General features: G+C 44.0%; 1 protein-coding gene across 2 annotated transcripts in view; it reads left to right on the plus strand.

Moving 5' to 3' along the window:
* The window catches only part of taf1 (TAF1 RNA polymerase II, TATA box binding protein (TBP)-associated factor), a 240835-nt gene that overhangs the window by 74606 nt on the left and 146341 nt on the right, over positions 1-19888 (plus strand). For both annotated transcript variants that reach the window (XM_084319907.1, XM_084319908.1), the window contains exons 5-7: positions 1463-1585; positions 2379-2620; positions 10642-10857. In XM_084319907.1, the coding sequence (XP_084176033.1) occupies positions 1463-1585; positions 2379-2620; positions 10642-10857 (581 nt within the window). The remainder of the gene's footprint in view (positions 1-1462; positions 1586-2378; positions 2621-10641; positions 10858-19888) is intronic.

Here is a 19888-nt window from a genome sequence, read left to right on the forward strand (position 1 = left end):
TGTGGAGTATTACAAATTTATCATTCTTAATTTTAGGCCTTAACCCTTTCCCTACCACACTACAGAAGGTTAACCCTTTCACTACCACACTGCAGACACAGTGTGGTAGTGAAATGGTTAACCTTCTGTAGTGTGGTTGTGAAAGGGTTAACCCTTTGTCGTGTGGCAGTGAAAGGGTTAACCTTCTGTATTGTCGCAGTGAAAGGGTTAACCCTTTGGTAGTGTGGTAGTGAAAGGGTCAAAAGGTATTAAAAAGTCTAAATTTAATTTTTTATTTTAAAACCTATTAGGGCTGTGCGATATGACAATCTTCTATCATGATATGGAAAATTCCATTGATGCATTTTCATTCAATAAAAACACGATGCAGGTGCAGATAATGCTCTGTGCGTTTGCTTGAAAAGTCGAGACATTTGTATCGCTGCACGCACGAGATGGGGTGCGCTTGATTTCCATCACAGGCCAGCTGTCACACTCCTACCGGCGGCGTGGCTACATGACTAGAGCTCCGAACTCATGATCGGAAGATCACCGGTTCGAGCCCCGGTAAAGGCTGTGGTCGGAAAGTAGTGTTGTTGTCCAGAAGGGGGCACTCTGTCCTCTGGGCTAGTCAGTAACAATGCCCCTGTTACAGTGATAGGGACACTGTATAGCTGCGAGTGCCGTCTTTCGGACGAGACACTAAACCAAGGTCCTGACTGAATCTCGTCGTTAAAGAACCCAGGACGCCTATCGCAAAGAGTAGGGGGTTCCTGGCCAAATTCCCAATCAGGTTTCTGACATCAAGGCCACCTAATCATCCCTTCCCCTTAATTGGCTGATATCAATCCCTGTCTCCTGAGCCGTTCAGCCACTGTGTAGTGTTATGTGTGCCTGGTGCCAGTGTATGGCAGCCATTGAGCCTGCGTAGCCCAAGGTTGGGTGCTACCAGTGGTGGTGAAGGAGGCAATTTCCACCCTACATTGTGGGCAGCGCTTTGAGTGTCTGGAAAAGTGCTATATAAATGTAATGAATTATTATTATTATTACCATGTTTGTTTGTTATTCCAGCACATGTGCACGGGGTCGGGAATTAAGAAAATAACAGTTTAATTGGGAACTATTTTCAACCGATGTAGGTCCACCAATAGTTCTCAGTGAAACAGTTCACAACGAGGTCTGTGGATTATCCTGAGTAACCGTGTCATGATTTCTGGAAAGAGGCATAGTTGTTGAGTTTTTCAAATGTACATTTCTGGCATTTTGAGCACCACTAAGTAATTGCTATTTAGCTTAGCTCCATTGTATTGGAGTGACGGCAGTCTCTGCAAGTTACACCAAAACTATCTGGATGGATAGATGGCACTCTGAGGAAGAAGAAAAATATGTATTTTTTGTATTTTGGGTGAACTTCCCCTTTTAATGCTCTTAATTCTATCTGCTGGTGTTAAGCGGACTGTGTGTCTGTTTTTCTTAATCTAAGATGAAGAAGATGACTATGATGCAGACTGTGAAGACATTGACTCCAAGCTGATGCCTCCTCCTCCTCCACCAAGTCTACCTACAGCTGGCAAGAAAGATGAGCCCTCTCCTCCGGTTGCAAGTGGTAAGGATGTGTCCATCCATGGAGTTACAGACATAAAATGTATTATAATAAAACATGAAAACAATATTCCAGTGAGCTGTTGTGAATGCTAGCTCCCCCACCTAGCCCCCCCCCCCCCCCCCCCCCACACACACTCTTTTTTGAAACTGTGATCCCCCCACCCCTCTTGCTTTTGTGCCAGACAGACACTCTGGCCTGACTGCTGCTGTGACCTCACTGTCACCCAGGCAGACATTCTGACCTGACTGCTGCTGTGACCTCACTGTCTGTCACCCTTCCCCCGAACTATGAATCACTAAAGACACTTTTTAACTGCTGCTGTGACCCATTGTCACCTCCATATTTATATTGTAAACACTGAATCGGAACGTGCAATGTTACTCACTGTGCCTTGTATATATCTTATACTCTTTAAAAAAAAATCTATTTTTACCTTTTTTTTTTTTTAGCACTCACTTGTATTTCATTTGTAAAAAAAAATGTGTAAGTATTCTGTGATTTTGTGTGAAGGGCGGACTAGCAAAGTAAGATTTTTATTGTACGGCAAACTGTCTGTTTAACTGCACATCTGTTAACATGTTTCTATGGTATTCAGCCATATTGGTAGGAAATGCACAACACATCATGAGAATGCTATGAATTCATTCAACACAACAATACAGTATAGGGTTCCGTAATTATCCATATAAAATGACCCCATGAAACCCAGAACTCGGCCACACAGCAATACAGCATGGGAGGAGGGTACCGTAATTATCCATATATAATGACCTGTGTCTCTTCCTCTTCACAGTAGGGGAAGAGGGCGTCGGAATCATCCTGCCCTCCATCATCGCCCCATCTTCTCTGGGGGACAAGGTGGACTTCAGCAGCTCCTCAGACTCTGAGCCTGAGTCGGACCGGCCCAACCAGGAGTCTGGGGGCGATGGCACCCCAGACAGTCTCACCCTGCCCCTGGCCGGCATCATGCAGAAAGACGCTGCCAAGGCTCTACCTGGCGTCACCCAGCTCTTCCCCGAGTTTAGGCCTGGGAGGGTGAGGACCTGCGCACACGCACACACGTACACACGTGCCGGCAGTATGTGGTCCAGGATTCTGCTCCATAGAGCAGAGTGGAGAGACATACTGCGTTGTAAACGGCAACCTTGGTGCTGACCTTCAGGTTTCGGTTTTCGAACACATACATATGGTCACACACACGGTCACACACACACGGTCACACACACACGGTCACACACACACACACACACACACGGTCACACACACACACACGCACGGTCACACACACACACACGCACGGTCACACACACACACACACACACACACACACACACACACACACACACACACATGCTCTATAAATAAAGTGGATTGGATTAATTAATTAAGTAGCCCCTTTCGTGACTGTGACGCAGCCAACAAGGTTTCACTCGGCTGTGTGATTTAATTCAAGGTGGATCGCTGTTGTCGTTTGAACAACATCAGATTTCATGGGAACTACCAATCCCCCAAATCAAGAATGTTTAAGATGAATGAAGTAAGATTTTGATTATTTGAAATATGGCCTGTGTAGACTAAACTATGCACAGAATTATGTCCGGCAATGTAGACCTTGTAGACTCCACTACAGACCAATTATCAGTGAATGTTCATGCATTTTTAAGAAGGGCTACTTCCACAAAAAAACAAAGAACTCACCAAAACATCTCAGTAGCACCTTATCTAAATGTTCTATTTCATATATGGAGATTCATATTTATTTATGTATTGCATGCATTTCTACATTTTATTTCCTATTTTGTTTATTCATCCCAGTATCTTTCTTTCTTATGTGTGGAATTCTACAAGGCATGTAGGTGTACCGTACTTTTCGGACTATAAGCCGCAGCTTTTTCCCCCATTTTTCGACCCTGCGGCTTATATAACGGTGCGGCTTATATGTGACTCGACGTGACCAAACCCGAAAATGTAAAAATCTAAATATTGCTTTTTTGACTGCATTGAAAAGTTATTTATCTGTTCCCTTATTTGCTAAACTTAATACAACTTGTAAATGAGTTAATTCTTGTTATTTGTCCGACAGTATTGTGTCCCAATGCTAATTACATATGGTAATTAAACATTAAAACACCTGCGGCTTATAGTCCAGTGCGGCTTATATATGTACACATCATTCAATTTAGCTGCTGCGGCTTATAGTCAGGTGCGGCTTATAGTGCGAAAAGTACGGGTATATGTGTTTGAGGATGATATCCTTCAAACAGGCAATAGTGATGATATAATTTGGGCAGTGCTGAGCTGGGTTACTTTCCTCCAGTGTATTTGTCCCCCGGCCCCACCTAATGGCCCCATACACACACACACACACACACACACACACACACACACACACACACACACACACACACACACACACAGGGGAGGAAACTAACTTTTTGGCTTACCAGCCAACTGGCGAGTATCTGATTTTTTTTTACCAGACAAACAGATTTTTTTACCAGCCAAAAAAAATCGCTAATTGTGATAATTACTTCTTTGTATGTATTCGTCTAAATTGATTTTCAATAATAGTAATAATCACACCGTGTCTCTACTCTTTAAAATATTTATTAGCATAAAACATAATAACAGTCTCTACTCTTCACAATATTAGCATAACACATATTAACATGAAAGAGGGATCTATTCTGGACTGGGTTGGGCTGAACTGGGCAGTGAAAGATGCTGGGTTGGACTGGGTTGGGCAGTGAAAGAAAAAAACCGAAGTATGTTGTGAAGTGTATAGATAGATGTGAAATGTATAGATGTAGCAGTACTGTCTATCTGTATGTCGTGTATGTCATATGTTATGATGAATTGAAAATGGGGGACCCTGATGTAAACAAGACGAAAGTCTTTCTCTGGTCTGCATCCCCTTAACAATTGTGTGTATTGAGCCGTACTGTATTGTACCCATTCTGCAATCTGTTAATAAAGTTTTCAATCAGTCAATCAATTTAACTTTGAACCTCGGTTGTCAAGCCACGTCAATGTTGTGTATGCATCAGAGTGTTCACTGCCTTTAAGACGGCACAGTGGCCTTACGACAGTGCTGTGAAGTACCGTCAAGTGTTGTGGTAACGTCAGTTGGGTTGGTCTGCTGTTGTGCACTGGTTGAGCTAGCCCCTTTCGTGACTGCGATGTGCAAGCCAGGGGCTTTTGAGCATGAAATAAAATGTCTAACCTTACGTCGTAGTCTGGTGCGTTTTTGGAAACATTATAGTCATAACAGATACACCTAGCTAACATGGGGCTGGCTGCTTTGAGCACACGTGCACACAGGGCTAACGTTAGCTAGCAAGCAGCTCTATAGCTAAAACGCTAACTAGAAGCTAACTACTGTACAGTACTTCCAATAGACTAACATACACCTCTGTGATTTAAATGTGTCCTTGCCTTAGACTCGAGAGTTGTACTAGGGTTGGATGCAGTTCCCCGTTGGTCAGTCTGTCTGTTTTCCATCTTCTGTGTTTAACGTTATCTGTTTGCGAGTGCTTCCTTGACTGATGGCCAGTACCGCAGGACTTTTATTCAACATTCTATATTTCCGCGGGTTGGCCAGTACTGCAGGAACTTTTATTAAATATTATATATGTCCGCGGGTTGGCCAGTACTGCAGGAACTTTTATTAAACATTATATATGTCCGCGGGTTGGCCAGTACTGCGGGAACTTTTATTAAACATATATGTCCGCGGGTTGGCCAGTACTGCAGGAACTTTTATTAAACATTATATATGTCCGCGGGTCTTGTGCAGTGCTCTCGTGGCACTGTCAACTCGCCAGACTGGCGAGTGGTCTTCATGAATCACTCGCCAAACGTAAAAAATACTCGCATTTGGCGAGTAAAGTGGCCGAATTTCCTCCCCTGCACACACACACACAGACACACACACACACACACACACACACACACACACACACACAAAAATCGAAGTAAAAAAAAATAAAGAATTGAAAAAGTTTAATATATATATATTTTTTAAACTTCGATTTTTTTTTATGTTTGAAGCTTGTGCCATCGAACAAAGCTTCGAAGTATTTAAGACAGCCCCAATGGATACAATACTATAGGCATTTGACACTGAGGGCTAGATCCACAAAAAATGGATTGCACGGAGCAAGTTGCACCCTTACTTACAATTCATTATGAATTGAAAATGGGGGACTCTGAGGTAAATAAGGTCGCTTTCACACAGGGGCTGTTTGGTCCGGACTTTCGGACCAGAATTCAATAGTCCGGTTTTTCGGGTTTGTGTGAATGCGTGTCGAACTCGGTTCGCGGACTAAACAGGCGAACTCTGGTCCGCCTGAAAACGTCTATCTCGGTTCGCTTCATCGGACCAAACGCGAACCAAATATAGGAAGTGATTATTATTACCACTGCTCGCAGCACTCACTGCAAAACAAGCACACTGCATCTATCTCTCTATCTATCTATCTATCTATCTATCTATCTATCTATCTATCTATCTATCTATCTATCTATCTATCTATCTATCTATCTATCTATCTATCTATCTATCTATCTATCTATCTATCTATCTATATCTATCTAACTGTGCATCTTGGGAAGAAGGAAGAAAAAACGCGGCTTATTATTATTACCGAGGCGCACGGCATTGGATCAATGGATCAATGCCACGTCAATACTATTATTACCTTACCACTGCTCGCAGCATTCATTCACTGCAAAACAAGCACACTGCATCTATCTATCTATATATCTGTGCATCTTGGGAAGAAGGAAGAAAAAACTCGGCTTATTATATTATTAATAAAACAGCTACTTGTGGGCACTCATAAAAACAACGTAGTGTACACGTTGTTTAGCGAGAGGATGGTGGTAATGTGCTTCAATAGAACAATGGATCAATGCCATGTCAAAACTCGCCTCCGCTGATCTGGAGGGCTCGCCTCGCAGTCCACACACACTCACACACACGGGCTCGCAGCCACACACACATTTCCACTGTCCAATAGACAAGCGCCCTTTTCGACCGCGTGACATTGTTCAGAAGGTTCGGCCCGCCTCACAGATTTCTATGTGAACGCAGGCGAACCAAATGAAGAATGCAACAATGTTGCAACTTCACCACCAGAACCGCACCGAGTCCACCAAAACTATATGTGAAAGCGACCTAAGACTAAAGTCTTTCTCTGGTCTGCATCCCCTTAACAATTGTGTGTATTGAGCTGTACTGTATTGTACCCATTCTGCAATCTGTTAATAACATTTTCAATCAATCACCGTGCAGATTGATTGATTGAATGAAAGTTGAAAGGTGTTCCACAAGGTTCTATTTAGGCCCCTGTCTTATTCTCCATCTTTATAAATGAACTAGGAAATGGGATAAACCCAGCACGGTTTCATTTATACGCCGATGATACAGTTGTTTACACAGTGGCTTCCTCTTTAACTCAGGCCATAGAGCTTCTACATGATGCTTTTAATACACTGCAACACTCCTTCCTAAGGCTAAGACTGATCCTTAATGCAAAAAAGACCAAGTACATGACCTTCTCTCGCTCTCGAGCCAATACAGCTGTCCCTCCGATTCTGACACTGGAAGGGACATGCCTTGACAAAGTAGCATCCTATAAATATCTGGGCATATGGATTGATGAATGTTTGATGTTTGATGTTCATATTGGGAACCTACTGAGAAAACTTAGACCTAAACTGGGCTTTTTCTTCCGGTTAAAGAAATATTTCCCGTCTGAAGCCAGGAAGAGAATTGTGCAGAGTTCCTTTCTGTCTGTATTAGACTATGGCGATGTGATCTATATGCATGCTATGCTACTTCCTCCCTGCTTAAAAAGCTGGATTCTGCGTACCATACTGCCATACGTTTTGTAACGGGTGCAGGCTCTCGCACCCACCACTGCACTTTGTATCAGTCCTTAGGATGGTCCTCTCTGTACCAAAGAAGACAATTACACATGTTGATTTTTATTCTTAAGTCATTGCTAGGTAAGCTGCCCTTATATATCTCTAGACTTCTGTCCTTTTATACTTGCTTTTTTAATACCAGACGAGCAGCAAATGGGATGCTTTTAAATGTTCCTTTGATGCAGTCAGAGCTTGGTAAAGCTGCATTCTCCCACTATGCTCCCTTTTTATGGAATAAGCTGCAAGTAAAACTTTGTCTAGACTAGGCACTTCCTACTGTAAATGCTTTTAAAGGTATGCTACGATTAGCCCTTCATGAAACATGTAACTGTTTTACCTGATGCTATTGCTGATGTGATTATGCTCCTTGCCACTGCACAAATGGCCTTCTGTATTTATATTTGAATTGTATGTTTTTTGTTTAATGCCCTGTTTTATGTTGAAATTTGTTGTCTGCCGTGTTGGTCAGGACTCCCTGGAAGAAGAGATCTTGTATCTCAATGGGACATTCCTGGATAAATAAAGGATAAATAAATTAACAGATTGTAGAATGGGTACAATACAGTACGGCTCAATACACACAATTGTTAAGGGGCTGCAGACCAGACAAAGACTTTCGTCTTGTTTACATCAGAGTCCCCCATTTTCAATTCATAATGAATTGTAAGTAAGGGTGCAACTTGCTCCGTGCAATCCATTCTTTGTGGATCTAGCCCTGAGTTTCTTCCGGTCAAGATGCAAAAAAAAAAGACAATTTCCATCCATACGTTCCCGTTTTATACCGTGGTGAATATGAGTGTTATTTCGGAATGATCCGGGCCAATTCCTGAGAGGCTGGTTATAAGCCGCAACGTGTATCATACTAAATGCATTGGCGTTTTGTCCCTACACACGCCACAATTAAAACAACGTTTTTCGATTCTTTGATCGTCACCAACGGAATACGTTATGGACTAGCGTTACACACATACGCTCGGATCGCAATTAAAATATTCTTGGATCAACGCAAGATTGATACCATATAGCCCTTACCTTGACTAGGATGTACCCCGAAAAGAATATTCCGATTATCTGATCGCCATTCCAAGTATTGATGTCCATCGTTTCGCCAACATAATCCACCACAGAACACGGATCGGGAGTAATTGTTTCTCCTCAATCCGAGCATTATAACCGTTACACTTGTCTGACAAAGAAAAGTCCGCCCGGACCTATATAATCGATGCACAGCCCAAGACGCAGCGTTTCAAAGGATGTGCAATACCGGCCGCATCCTACCAGGCGGCGGTATTGGACTTTTGCAATCTCAGACTCATTCCCTATGACAGGGCTATTCAACTACCGTACTTTTCGCACTATAAGCCGCACCTGACTATAAGCTGCAGCAGCTAAATTGAATGATGTGTACATATATAAGCCGCACTGGACTATAAGCCGCAGGTGTTTTAATGTTTAATTACCATATGTAATTACCATTGGGACACAATACTGTCGGACAAATAACAAGAATTAACTCATTTACAAGTTGTATTAAGTTTAGCAAATAAGGGAACAGATAAATAACATTTCAATGCAGTCAAAAAAGCAATATTTTGATTTTAACATTTTCGGGTTTGGTCACGTCGAGTCACATATAAGCCGCACCGTTATATAAGCCGCAGGGTCGAAAAATGGGGGAAAAAGCCGCGGCTTATAGTCCGAAAAGTACGGTAAATTGTTCAGGGGGCCACATTGTCAGAAACCCAAGGGGCCAGGGGCCGGACTGCCACGGCGCCTCCCCGTGCTATGAATATATGTACACTTGACACAACACGCAACCACATTTTCACAACTTTTATTTAACTACATTGCAAAAGTAGTATACTTTTCAAAAAAAGTGCTTCATTTATGTGCCACATCTGCAACATCTCCTGCAAAAAGTGCTTCATTTATGCAACATCTCCTCTTCAACATTTCAATATACAAATAAAATAAAAAACAAACAAGTGCATGATGTGCATCTGAACATTCTAACATCAACACTTGAACAAAAAAACACATTTATAGTGCAGCTGAGCTTATGAAAAAGTGCTTCATGTCTGTGCAACAACAGCAAATCACAGCATCTTATCAGCACTTATTGTCCACTCTTAACTCTCAAACATCAGGGGGGTGGGGGGCAGACAGGCCTAGCCTACATACACACATCTAATGAGAGCGATTGCACTTCTTTGACTGGGCAATGGCAGAGAAAGAGGGTTCATAGGAAGTGAGGGCTACCCGCAAACAGTGATGCAAATGCTCATATGTCAAGGAGGCACGGTTGCTTGTTTTAATGGCATTCATGTGAGAGAAACTGGATTCACAGGTGTATGTTGAGCCAAACATTGTTAGCACAGATATTGCCAGCGTTTTTATTTTGGGGAATGTCTTGACATGAATACACTTTATCCAAAATGTTGTGGTGGATTCATTCTCAAGTGCCTGCTTCAGAGCAGATGATGCTTGCATGTCAATTATTTCAAGTTGCAGGAGACCTTCATCAATGTGAAGCGATGCAAGGAACTCTTGTCCTTTTGTGGAAATAGCAGCTACATTGGCAAATGGGTTGCTCACAAAATGCATCAATTCTCTGGACATGTCAAATTCATCAAATCGACTTGCAAAGTTTTCCCTCAATTTATCAATGAAATCTGTCATTAATTGAGTGACTTTTGGCTCAATTGTGCGTGTTAACGTTGACATGAAAAGAAAAAAGTTAAAAAAATATATATATTAAAAAAAAATATTTTTTTTTAATTTTTTTTTATTATTTTTTTATTATCATGTAATCTTTGCCGGGCCGGTCAGAATCATCCCGCCAGTTGAATAGCCCTGCCCTATGATAACACCAGGCTCCCTGGATGGAATAGGGTATTAAAATAAATTTATTTTTTAAACGATCCAGAAAGGCGTTAACACGTGATTGGCACTGAATGTGTTAAGCTGAGCACACGAGCACCACACTATATTAAGCCGAGCACACGAGCACCACACCGTATTAAGCCGAGCACCACACCGTTACCAAATGCTTATGACTCTTGAGATCACTCAGTTGCTCTTCCATGAAGAGAAGACATTAATATGGTGAAATCCCGGTCGCTTAGGTGCTGAGGTTCCTCAGACTGTTTGGTCCCGGGAAGAACATGCCGTCCGTCTGGAGAACCGCCCGCAGGAAGAAGAAACGGAAGCACCGGGACCCGCAGCCTGGGACGCCTCCTCCGGAGGGCGAGCCTACGGAACAAGGCCCCGAGAAGAAGTCTGGATGGATGTACGAGTACGCACTGCCGCCACCCCCGGAGCAGTGTCTGTCTGACGACGAGGTAAGAGGGATGCTCCATTATGGCAAAAATCATAATCACCATTGTATTGAAATCACTATTGTAACTGAGGGGTACAATTCCCTGACTGTATTGATAAGTATGGTATCATTAAACCACTACCGTCTTATGTACTTTAATTACTGGCCATACAGTACATGATATATAAATATGATGCAATATATATCAATCAATAAATATATATATTCGGTTTAATCTGATCCTTTGTAACAGCCGCCTCCTAATTAGTCCCACCTAATTAGCTAAGCAGAGACAGATTAACCGCACTGTCCACTACTCAATGTCTGTTGTGAGGGTAGGGCAGTTCACAAAGTCATGGGGTCATGGTCGTCATCAATAGTCTCGGGGAGCCTTGGCAATTCTATTAGCCTCGCCACGGGTCGGGTGTAGATCCGTCCTTGGACGAGCACTTCGGCTGCTCGGACCTTTCCGTCGGCACCGGTGATCACTTTGCTTACGCGGCCAGCCGGCCACATAGCTCGGGGTAGTGACTGGTCGACAATCATGACGACTGTTCCTTCTGTCAAATTGTCTCTCTTTCACCCATTTCTGGCGGGTCTGTAGAGACGGTAGATAGTGGAGTAGGAAGCTGTTCCAAAACGTGTCAGCCAATACTTGACTGTACCTCCACATTCTTCGGCCGTTCACTTCTTCAGGCCTGTACATTGTCTGTGGTAGCGCGGGGTCCAGCCGCCCCATCAAGAGTGTGTTGGGGGTGACTGGGTCGACATCTGCTACATCACTTGAGACGTAACCGAGGGGCTTTGAGTTCAATACTCCCTCGATCTCCGCGAGGACTGTCATTAGGACTTCTTCCGCCACGGTCTGGGCCCCAGGCACGGCGTACAGGGCTGTCTTTATTGAACGTACTCCTCGTTCCCAAGTTCCACCGAAGTGAGGTGCATTCGGGGGATTAAACTGGAAGTCAATCTGGGATGGAGCGAGGTGGGTCTTAAGTTCTGGGCCCATAGCTTGGAAGCTCTCTCTCAGCTCTCTTTCTCCGCCTTTGAAGTTTGTCCCGTGATCAGACAATAATATAGACGGTTTGCCTTTCCGTGATGTGAATCTTCGGAAGGCCATAAGGAATGAGTCTGTGCTCATGGTTGGAAGGAGTTCTATATGCATCGCTCGGGTGGTCATGCATTTGAATACAATACCCCACCGCTTCTCGGTTCCTCTTCCTTTCTTTATATACAGCGGGCCGAAACAGTCCATACCGGTGGAGTGAAAAGGCTTGTCGCCGAGTCGGAGGCGACAGGGAGGTAGGTCAGCCATCCGGGGTATACTGGGCTGCGCTCGCCATTTACGACAGTCTAGACAGGTTCGCTGGAAGCGCCGCACTGCTTCTCTCCCTTGCAGTATCCAATAACGACGTCTGATCTCCGCGAAGACTCTCTCTGCCCCGGCGTGATGCACATCCTCGTCGTATTTCTTTATAATCAGCTCTGTGACCTTGTGTCGGCTGTTTAAGACTATCGGGTACTTGACGTCATCCGGTAAGTCTGGAGCTCTCCGCAGACGACCACCCACTCTGATGAGACCATGGGCGTCGCTCTCGGGGGCTAGGTGGAGCAATCTGCTGTCTGATGGGACGGGCTTTGCTCCCTGTAGACAGTCTAGCTCATCGGGAAACGAGTCTCTCTGGGCTCGTTGTAGTAGAAGAAGTTCTGCTTCTTCGTAGTCAGCTGCAGTAATGTCTGTAGTGAGCTGAACCTCTGGGTGGTGCCACAGGAATGTCTTTAGCTGCGCACTCTCTAGGGTGAGGCAATCGTCTATGTCGGGGTCTGTGGAGACGGGTGTGGTCAATCCACAGAACATAGATTTCTTGTTCTCGGCCTCCTCTTTACTCGCTGCCCGTGGGGTGGGTGTAGGCCACTCTTCTTCCGGGAGCTTGAGGAACTCTGGCCCGTCACTGTATAGGTTGTGACGGGTGAGGTCATCCAGGGACATTCCCCGGGTGATGACGTCAGCTGGGTTGTGTTTTGTGTCCACATACCTCCAGCTTGCTACTTCTGTTAAATCTTGAATCTCTGTGACTCTGACTCCCACGAAGACCTTGTATCTGCACGAATCAGACCGGATCCATGTGAGTACTGTCGTGGAGTCTGACCACAAGATTGTTATTTTTTTTTGTATTTTATTTTTTTATTATTTTTTAAACAAACATATAAACAAACATGACAACACACGATAAGATATACAAGCATTAATTGTCAGGGCACATCCAATGAGATCACCTTTTAGTTAGTTGTCTTATATAAGATATACCCATAATACCTGTTATCTAAAAAAAAACCTACACACATATGCTCAGCTCGAACCCCCCCCTCCCGGACCCCACCTTGAGAAGTACCTCCACTATCCCTCGCACCTAACCAGACACTACCATTATAAGCTAGCTTTTATTCTCTCCACCACTTCTAACCACATTGACATTTTGGATTCATTGAGACCCAGAATTCTTGCTGTAGATATTTCATGGTAAATTACATCGAGATATGTAAGAAACCAAACTTTACGGCACATTTTTTCCGGTTGAAACCAGCGTGATGCGATCAGCTTTTTGGCTACTGTGATACCCGATAAAACCAATCTCTTTAGCTGTGGATTCACTGCAAACTCAAAAACATCATTCAACAGCAATACCGAGGGGTGTACAGGTATATTCCAAGATACGAGTTTTGATATTTGTTGGGTCACATCTTTCCAGAATGCCTTAACTGGTGAGCAGTCCCAATACATGTGCATAAATGTCCCTTCGTCCCCATTTGTACATTGGGTGCATTTGGAATCTTGTTTGAGCCCCATTCAAGTATGTCCTGTGAATATAGTTAAGATTGATTTGTTGATGATCCGGGTTCCTTGATGTAAGTCGGACATTTGCCCAGGCTCCTTGCCAATCAAAGTCATTTTCCAGGTCTGGTATATCCCTCCTCCAGACAGAGTCAAGTTGGAGGGTTTCATACGAGGACGTTAGTAATTGATGATAAAATTCTGAAACAAAACCTCTCGATGTCTCTCTTGAGTAGAAGAATTTGTGGTATCTGTGGTGTTCAATTGGTCTGTCTAATGGAACACCGTGAGACTTCAAACATAGCTCTAACTGTTTGTGAAAAAGCCATGTGGACTTGGTGAGATTACATTTTTTGCGTATTTCTTTATCACTACAAAAACCCTGTTTGTTAAAAACATCCCCTAATGAGTGTATGCCTTGCTCTTCCCATATAGGGAATCTTATAGGTCGTTTTCCAATTAAGAGAGCATTGTTATTGAATAAGGGAGTATGATTGTGCCATTCTTGTGGGTTAGGATTTTTTTTTTGTGATTCACGCCATATCCGGATCGCATGAGTAATTATGGGGCCAAATTTTCGTTCACAGTGCTTGATTGGTAGTTTAGTGTATGCTATGTCCTTCAGTCTATGTGGGGCTACTATGTTTTCTTCTATTTTTCTCCAAGATGCTAATGCTTGGGAGTCAAACCATGTTGTCAATGGACTTAATGAGTACGCCTTAAAATATAGGAAAAAATCTGGAAATGCCATGCCACCATCTGCTTTATTTCTCTGTGCGGTGGATCTTTTTATACGTGGTGGTCTGTTATTCCAAATAAATTTGTATGTGGAGGAGTGTAATCTTTTCCAGTAACCCTCTGGAGGGGGTAACGGTAGCATTGAACAGAAGAAGTTGATTTTAGGTAGTACATCCATCTTAACTATTGATATCCGTGCTTGTACTGTGTTTTTAAGTTTTGCCCATCTATCAAGGTCGTCTTTGATTTTGTTTTGGATTTTTGTGTAGTTGTGCTTCACCGTTTGTCTTATGGTAGGGAATATTTCCACTCCCAAGCATCTGAAATGTTTTACCATCGGTATCTGTCCTGGGAGGGTTGTATCTTTTTTTGCAGGGGTGTTAAGTGGAAGGAAAGCCGACTTCGGCCAATTTATCTTAAATCCCGATAAATCACCAAAGTCCTCAATCAACTTGAGCAGATGAGGCAATGTGGTGTTGGGGTTTTTCATGAACAATATTACATCGTCCGCATATAAACAAATTTTTTGTTGTGTGCCCTTGATTACGATAGGTTCTATGGATTGGGATTGTCTTATATATTGTGCTAAAGGCTCTAATGATAGATTGAACAGTCCGGGACTAAGAGGACAACCCTGTCTGGCAGAGCGTGATACCGGAAATATTTCAGAGATGATTGTGCCTGTTGTAATCTTGGCCGATGGGTCTTTGTATAATACTTTAATCATATCGATGAATCCTTTTCCTAACCCCATCCTTTCTAGCACTGCCCACAGATACGACCATTCCAGCCTGTCAAAGGCCTTCATAGCATCCAGGGACAGCATCGCCTTAGGTATGGTGTCCTCCTTGTCGGCATCAAGTACGTGCAGTATACGTCTTATGTTCTCAGTGATCAGGCGGCCTCCTATGAAGCCAGTTTGGTCCGGGTGAACTAAAGACGTCATATGCTTTTGTAATCTGATGGCTAATACCTTAGAGTACAGTTTGATATCTGTTCCGAGGAGGCTTAAAGGTCTATAACTACCGCACTCGTTGGGGTCTTTGTCTTTTTTAAGGAGGACTGTTATGAGTGCAATATTGTCAATTTTATGGAAGTTCCCCTCCTTGACTGAGTATAAGATCATATTTAGTAATAAGGGGCCAATTATGTCCCAACAAGAAAGGTACATTTCTGATGGGAAACCGTCTCTTCCTGGAGCCTTACCACTTTTCATTGCGGTTATGGCCTTCTTGAGTTCCTCTAGTGTGATCGGTATTTCTAACTGTTTAGCGTCATCCTCTGAAAGTTTAGGGAGAATAATTTGATTAAGAAATGTGTCCATTTTGTTTTGATCGAAGGTCATTTCTGATTTATATAAGTCGGAGTAGAATACTTTGAATGTATCGTTTATTTTTACAGGATCTGTTACAAGTACTTGTTGTGCTCTAATGGTAGTTATATCTGCAAATGTTGCATTAATTCTTAATCGCATGGCTAATAGGTGGCTGGGTTTGGAACCATGGGAGTACTGCTGTTGTCTTGTGCTGCGTATTTGTATTTCCGATTGTTGTCTGTATATGGCATTGATCTCTATTTTTAGTACGTTAACTTGATTTTCTAGTCGAGTTGAGTTGTTGTATTTCAGAGAATTAAATAACGTTGAGTAAAGCGTTTCCAGCTCATCCAGTTTTGTGCTTTGATTCTTGCGCATTTTGGAGGAAAAGCTATCCGTGAAGTCTTTGATCATTCCCTTTACCGACATCCATATTATTCTGGGGTCTTGCACCGAGTTTGCATTCTCCCGTTGGAATACTATAAGAGCTTCTTTGAGTTGTGTAATGAATTCCTTATTGTTAAGCAGCAACGAGTTAAATCGCCATCTTGGGGCTCGGGAGGATAGTATACCAAATGTACCTTTAAGGAGTAAATAACAGTGATCCGATAGTGCGTTGGGTATCATTTCCACTTCATAATTATCAAATAGTCTCTGTGATGCAAAGACATAATCTATTCTGGATAGTGTCTTATGTCTCGCAGATCGACAAGAGTACTTTCGGGTCGTGGGATTAAGTAACCGCCATAAGTCATTTACACCTGTAATCTTTGACCAATCCTTTAATGCCTTCGATGAATTCTTTTGTTCGCTGGAAAAGGCGAGGTAAGATTTGTCCATCCTTGGGTTCCAGATGGCATTAAAATCCGCTCCTATTATAAATGAGTAATCGGGAATGTCTAACATTGCATTGGTTAGTGTAGTGAAGAAATCTTCTTCGTACAAATTTGGGGCGTATACCGCTATCAACGCTATTTTCCTGTTCTTATGTTCAATCTTAGCTATAGTTATCCGACCTTCTACATCAGACCATACTCCCTTTAGTACAATATTCAACTTACGTTTAACGACTATTGCTACACCCCGAGTTCTCGTACCAATAGAGGAGTGACTGATATTATGGTATATGTTGTCCGCTAATTTACCTATGTCTTTCCCTAGAATGTGTGTTTCGCTTAGCAGAGCAATGTCCACATGTTCTTTTTTCATCAGTGTGAGCACGCTTTTGCGTTTGAGTTGGTTATTTATTCCCCCGGTGTTCCATATCATTATATTCAAACTAGCCATAGTCTATACATGTTGCATTGTAATTTTTGGTAATGCTTCTAGAGTGCGAGGCAATAATAGATATACATCCCACTAGTGAGGTCCCGTTGAGAGCCGAGCTTAAAAACATACATATATACAAATAAAAATCCCCTACCCTTCCCTCCCACCGAGAGTCGTACAGGATTGTGTTCCATGAACACAACCTTTGCGTATGACTCCCTCCCTTGCACCACCGGATATCCCAGAATGATCCAATTATCCTTAACATTCCTATGTATACCATAGGATCTAACACTCTAAATTCTACCATAAGTAGAATGTCGACTGTGGCTTGGCCACTTACCCGTAAAAAATAAATAAATAAAAATTTAAATGAGATAAACTAAAAATAAAGACCAAAAATAAGCTTCAATTGTCATGCCCTAATCACTTACATTTTATATGAACTTGTGTAATTTATAGTAACCCATGAATAATATGAAGGTATTGAACTGAAGAGAGAGCCTCAATAAATCAGAGAGAGCGGATGAAAAAGAAAAAAAAACAAGTAAAAGGAAGAGAACATTAACTTAGATTTGCACCGGGATGGTGAGTTCACGTTGGATCAACGTAGCGAGTTGCGCTCCTGCTAGGGCTGCGCAGAGCTCTAGACGCGGGATAGATTGTTGCTTGCATGGGGCTATTCTTGAGCAAGCCAGGATGAAAGCAGTATGTATTTCTCCTCCCTCCTCTCGGGCACGCAAGTAGGCCACCGAACCGTAGGCTACTTCGGAGGCGTCGCTGAAGACGTGCAGGTCCAACTGGCACGTCTCCGGCCTCACTGTGGGTGGGAAGTAGCTGCGGCGTATGTTGACACCTGGGAGTGAGCTGAGTTCCGTCTCCCACTCTCCATGTGGATGCAAGGTGTTCGGGTATGGGGTCGTCCCAGCCCTGGTCCTTGTCCCATAACGCTATTTTTTTTTTTTTTGATCCACTTTTTCTCCCATTTTTCTATATTTTCTCCCATCCCAATTTCGTATCATCCAATTCAACCCTCCCCTGTCACGAACGCTGTTTCTTGCCTCCCACAAGCCGGCTGCAATGTGGACTAAGTCATACATAGCACAAGTCCCCTCCGGTACTTGAGGTAACAGCAGTCGCATCTTTTCACCTGCGCAGCTCGATCTCTCAGTGTCGAGGAGTAACGCGTGGGAGGCTCACGCTGCCCCCGACACTTCCTGATTCTACTGCGCAGGCGCACCAACCGACTTGTAGGAGTCGCTTGTTCACAACGTTCGATCCCCACCCTTCAGTTTTCCCTCCCCGTAATACGGCCAATGTGTATTACTGCGGACGACCAGCCAAACTGAAAAACAATGTGGAGAGCTGGATTCGAACACGCGAATCCTAGCGTCTCCACACTGGTGGCGAGTGCCTTGCCCACTACACCACCTAGCCGCCTGTCCCATAACGCTCTTACAATCATCTTTGCCCTGGTGGTGTAAGGTAGAATACATCCCAACAGGTCATATTGTCTGGCGAGTGTTCTGTATACACTCCGTCTGGTGGTCGGTAGTGCAGTCGACCTTCCCTGCTCCTTGGTCAGGGGTGTGTGTTTATAATGGAGCGAGTCTGTTTTTAAGCGCCAGACTAGTCCTAATGTCATTTCTTGGGCTTCTCCTGGGATGGTCGCCATCCAGGTCTCGCTGCTTGCTGCCTTGTCCTCGGGGGAGAGGCTGCGCAATACTTGCGGGTCTCTGCTGGCCCACTGCCTGAGATCAAAGCCGCCTTTGATCAGGGAGGCGCGGAGCTTGAGTAGAAGGGCCTCGGCTTCTTCTGGCGTCGAGACGCTTTGCAGACAGTTGTCCACGTAGAAACTATTTCTTACACTTCGTCGGACCACTTCATCGGCTGCTGGGTCCTCTGCAACGTGTTTTTGCAGTGCAAACGTAGCACAGCATGGGCTGCATGTGGTTCCGAAAGGGAGGACTTCCCATTGATAGATGGCTGGTTGCTCGTCCCCGATCCTCTCTCTCCATAGGAACCGCAGCAGGGGCTTGTCCTCCTCCACTAGTCTCACCTGCAGGAACATCCCTTTGATGTCGCCGCTGATGGCCACCTTGTCTTGGCGGAAACGTAATAACACGCCTAGTAGAGAGGGGCCTAGTGTTGGGCCGGGCAAGAGCTCTTTATTCAGATTTTGTGATCCGATCTGGTAGCTGCAGTTGAACACAATACGATCCTTGCCGTTGTGGTGGACTTTGTGGTGCGACACGTACCATGATTCGGTCGTCTGATCGGCCTCTTCAATGTCAATTTTCTTTATGTGTCCCGCTGTGATTAGCTTGTTAATCTCAGCGCGGTACACAGTCTCTTGAGCGGGGTCTCTGGCTAGGCGCCGCTCTGTGTTCAATAGATACCGCTCCGTCGCTTCTTTTGGGGCGTGGAAGGTAGGCATACCCTCTCGCCTCAGGAGTGGAGTTGCGTATCTCATCACTCCGTTGACTTTGACTCTCTTTGTCCCCTGCTCGAGGAGGGCTATAGCGTAAATGTCTTCCTTGGAACGAATGTCTTTCTTTTCGTTCTTAAAGGGCATTGTCTCTAGTGTCCATAGCCTCTCGACATGCTGTAGGAGGGTGGTGTCTTCTTCTGTCACTCTGGAGTGGAGGCAGCTAGTGGCTGCTGTTCGGTTAAGGGACCTAGCGAGGGGGCCTTGTAATGTCCATCCTAGGCGGGTCTCGACTGCTGCAGGACAGCCTCTGGGCCCTGTGTGGACCCGGTCCATCGGGACGATGAGGTCTGCATGGTCGGAGCCTATCAGCAGGGTCGGGGTGGCACCGTCTATGAGCGGTATAGGTAGTTGACGCAGGTGCACATATTTATCCATCAGCTTGGCGATGGGGTAGGTGTACTGCGACA

The sequence above is a fragment of the Notolepis coatsorum genome (genome assembly GCF_963971535.1).
Source record: "Notolepis coatsorum genome assembly, chromosome: 8".
NCBI classification, from domain to species: domain Eukaryota; kingdom Metazoa; phylum Chordata; class Actinopteri; order Aulopiformes; family Paralepididae; genus Notolepis; species Notolepis coatsorum.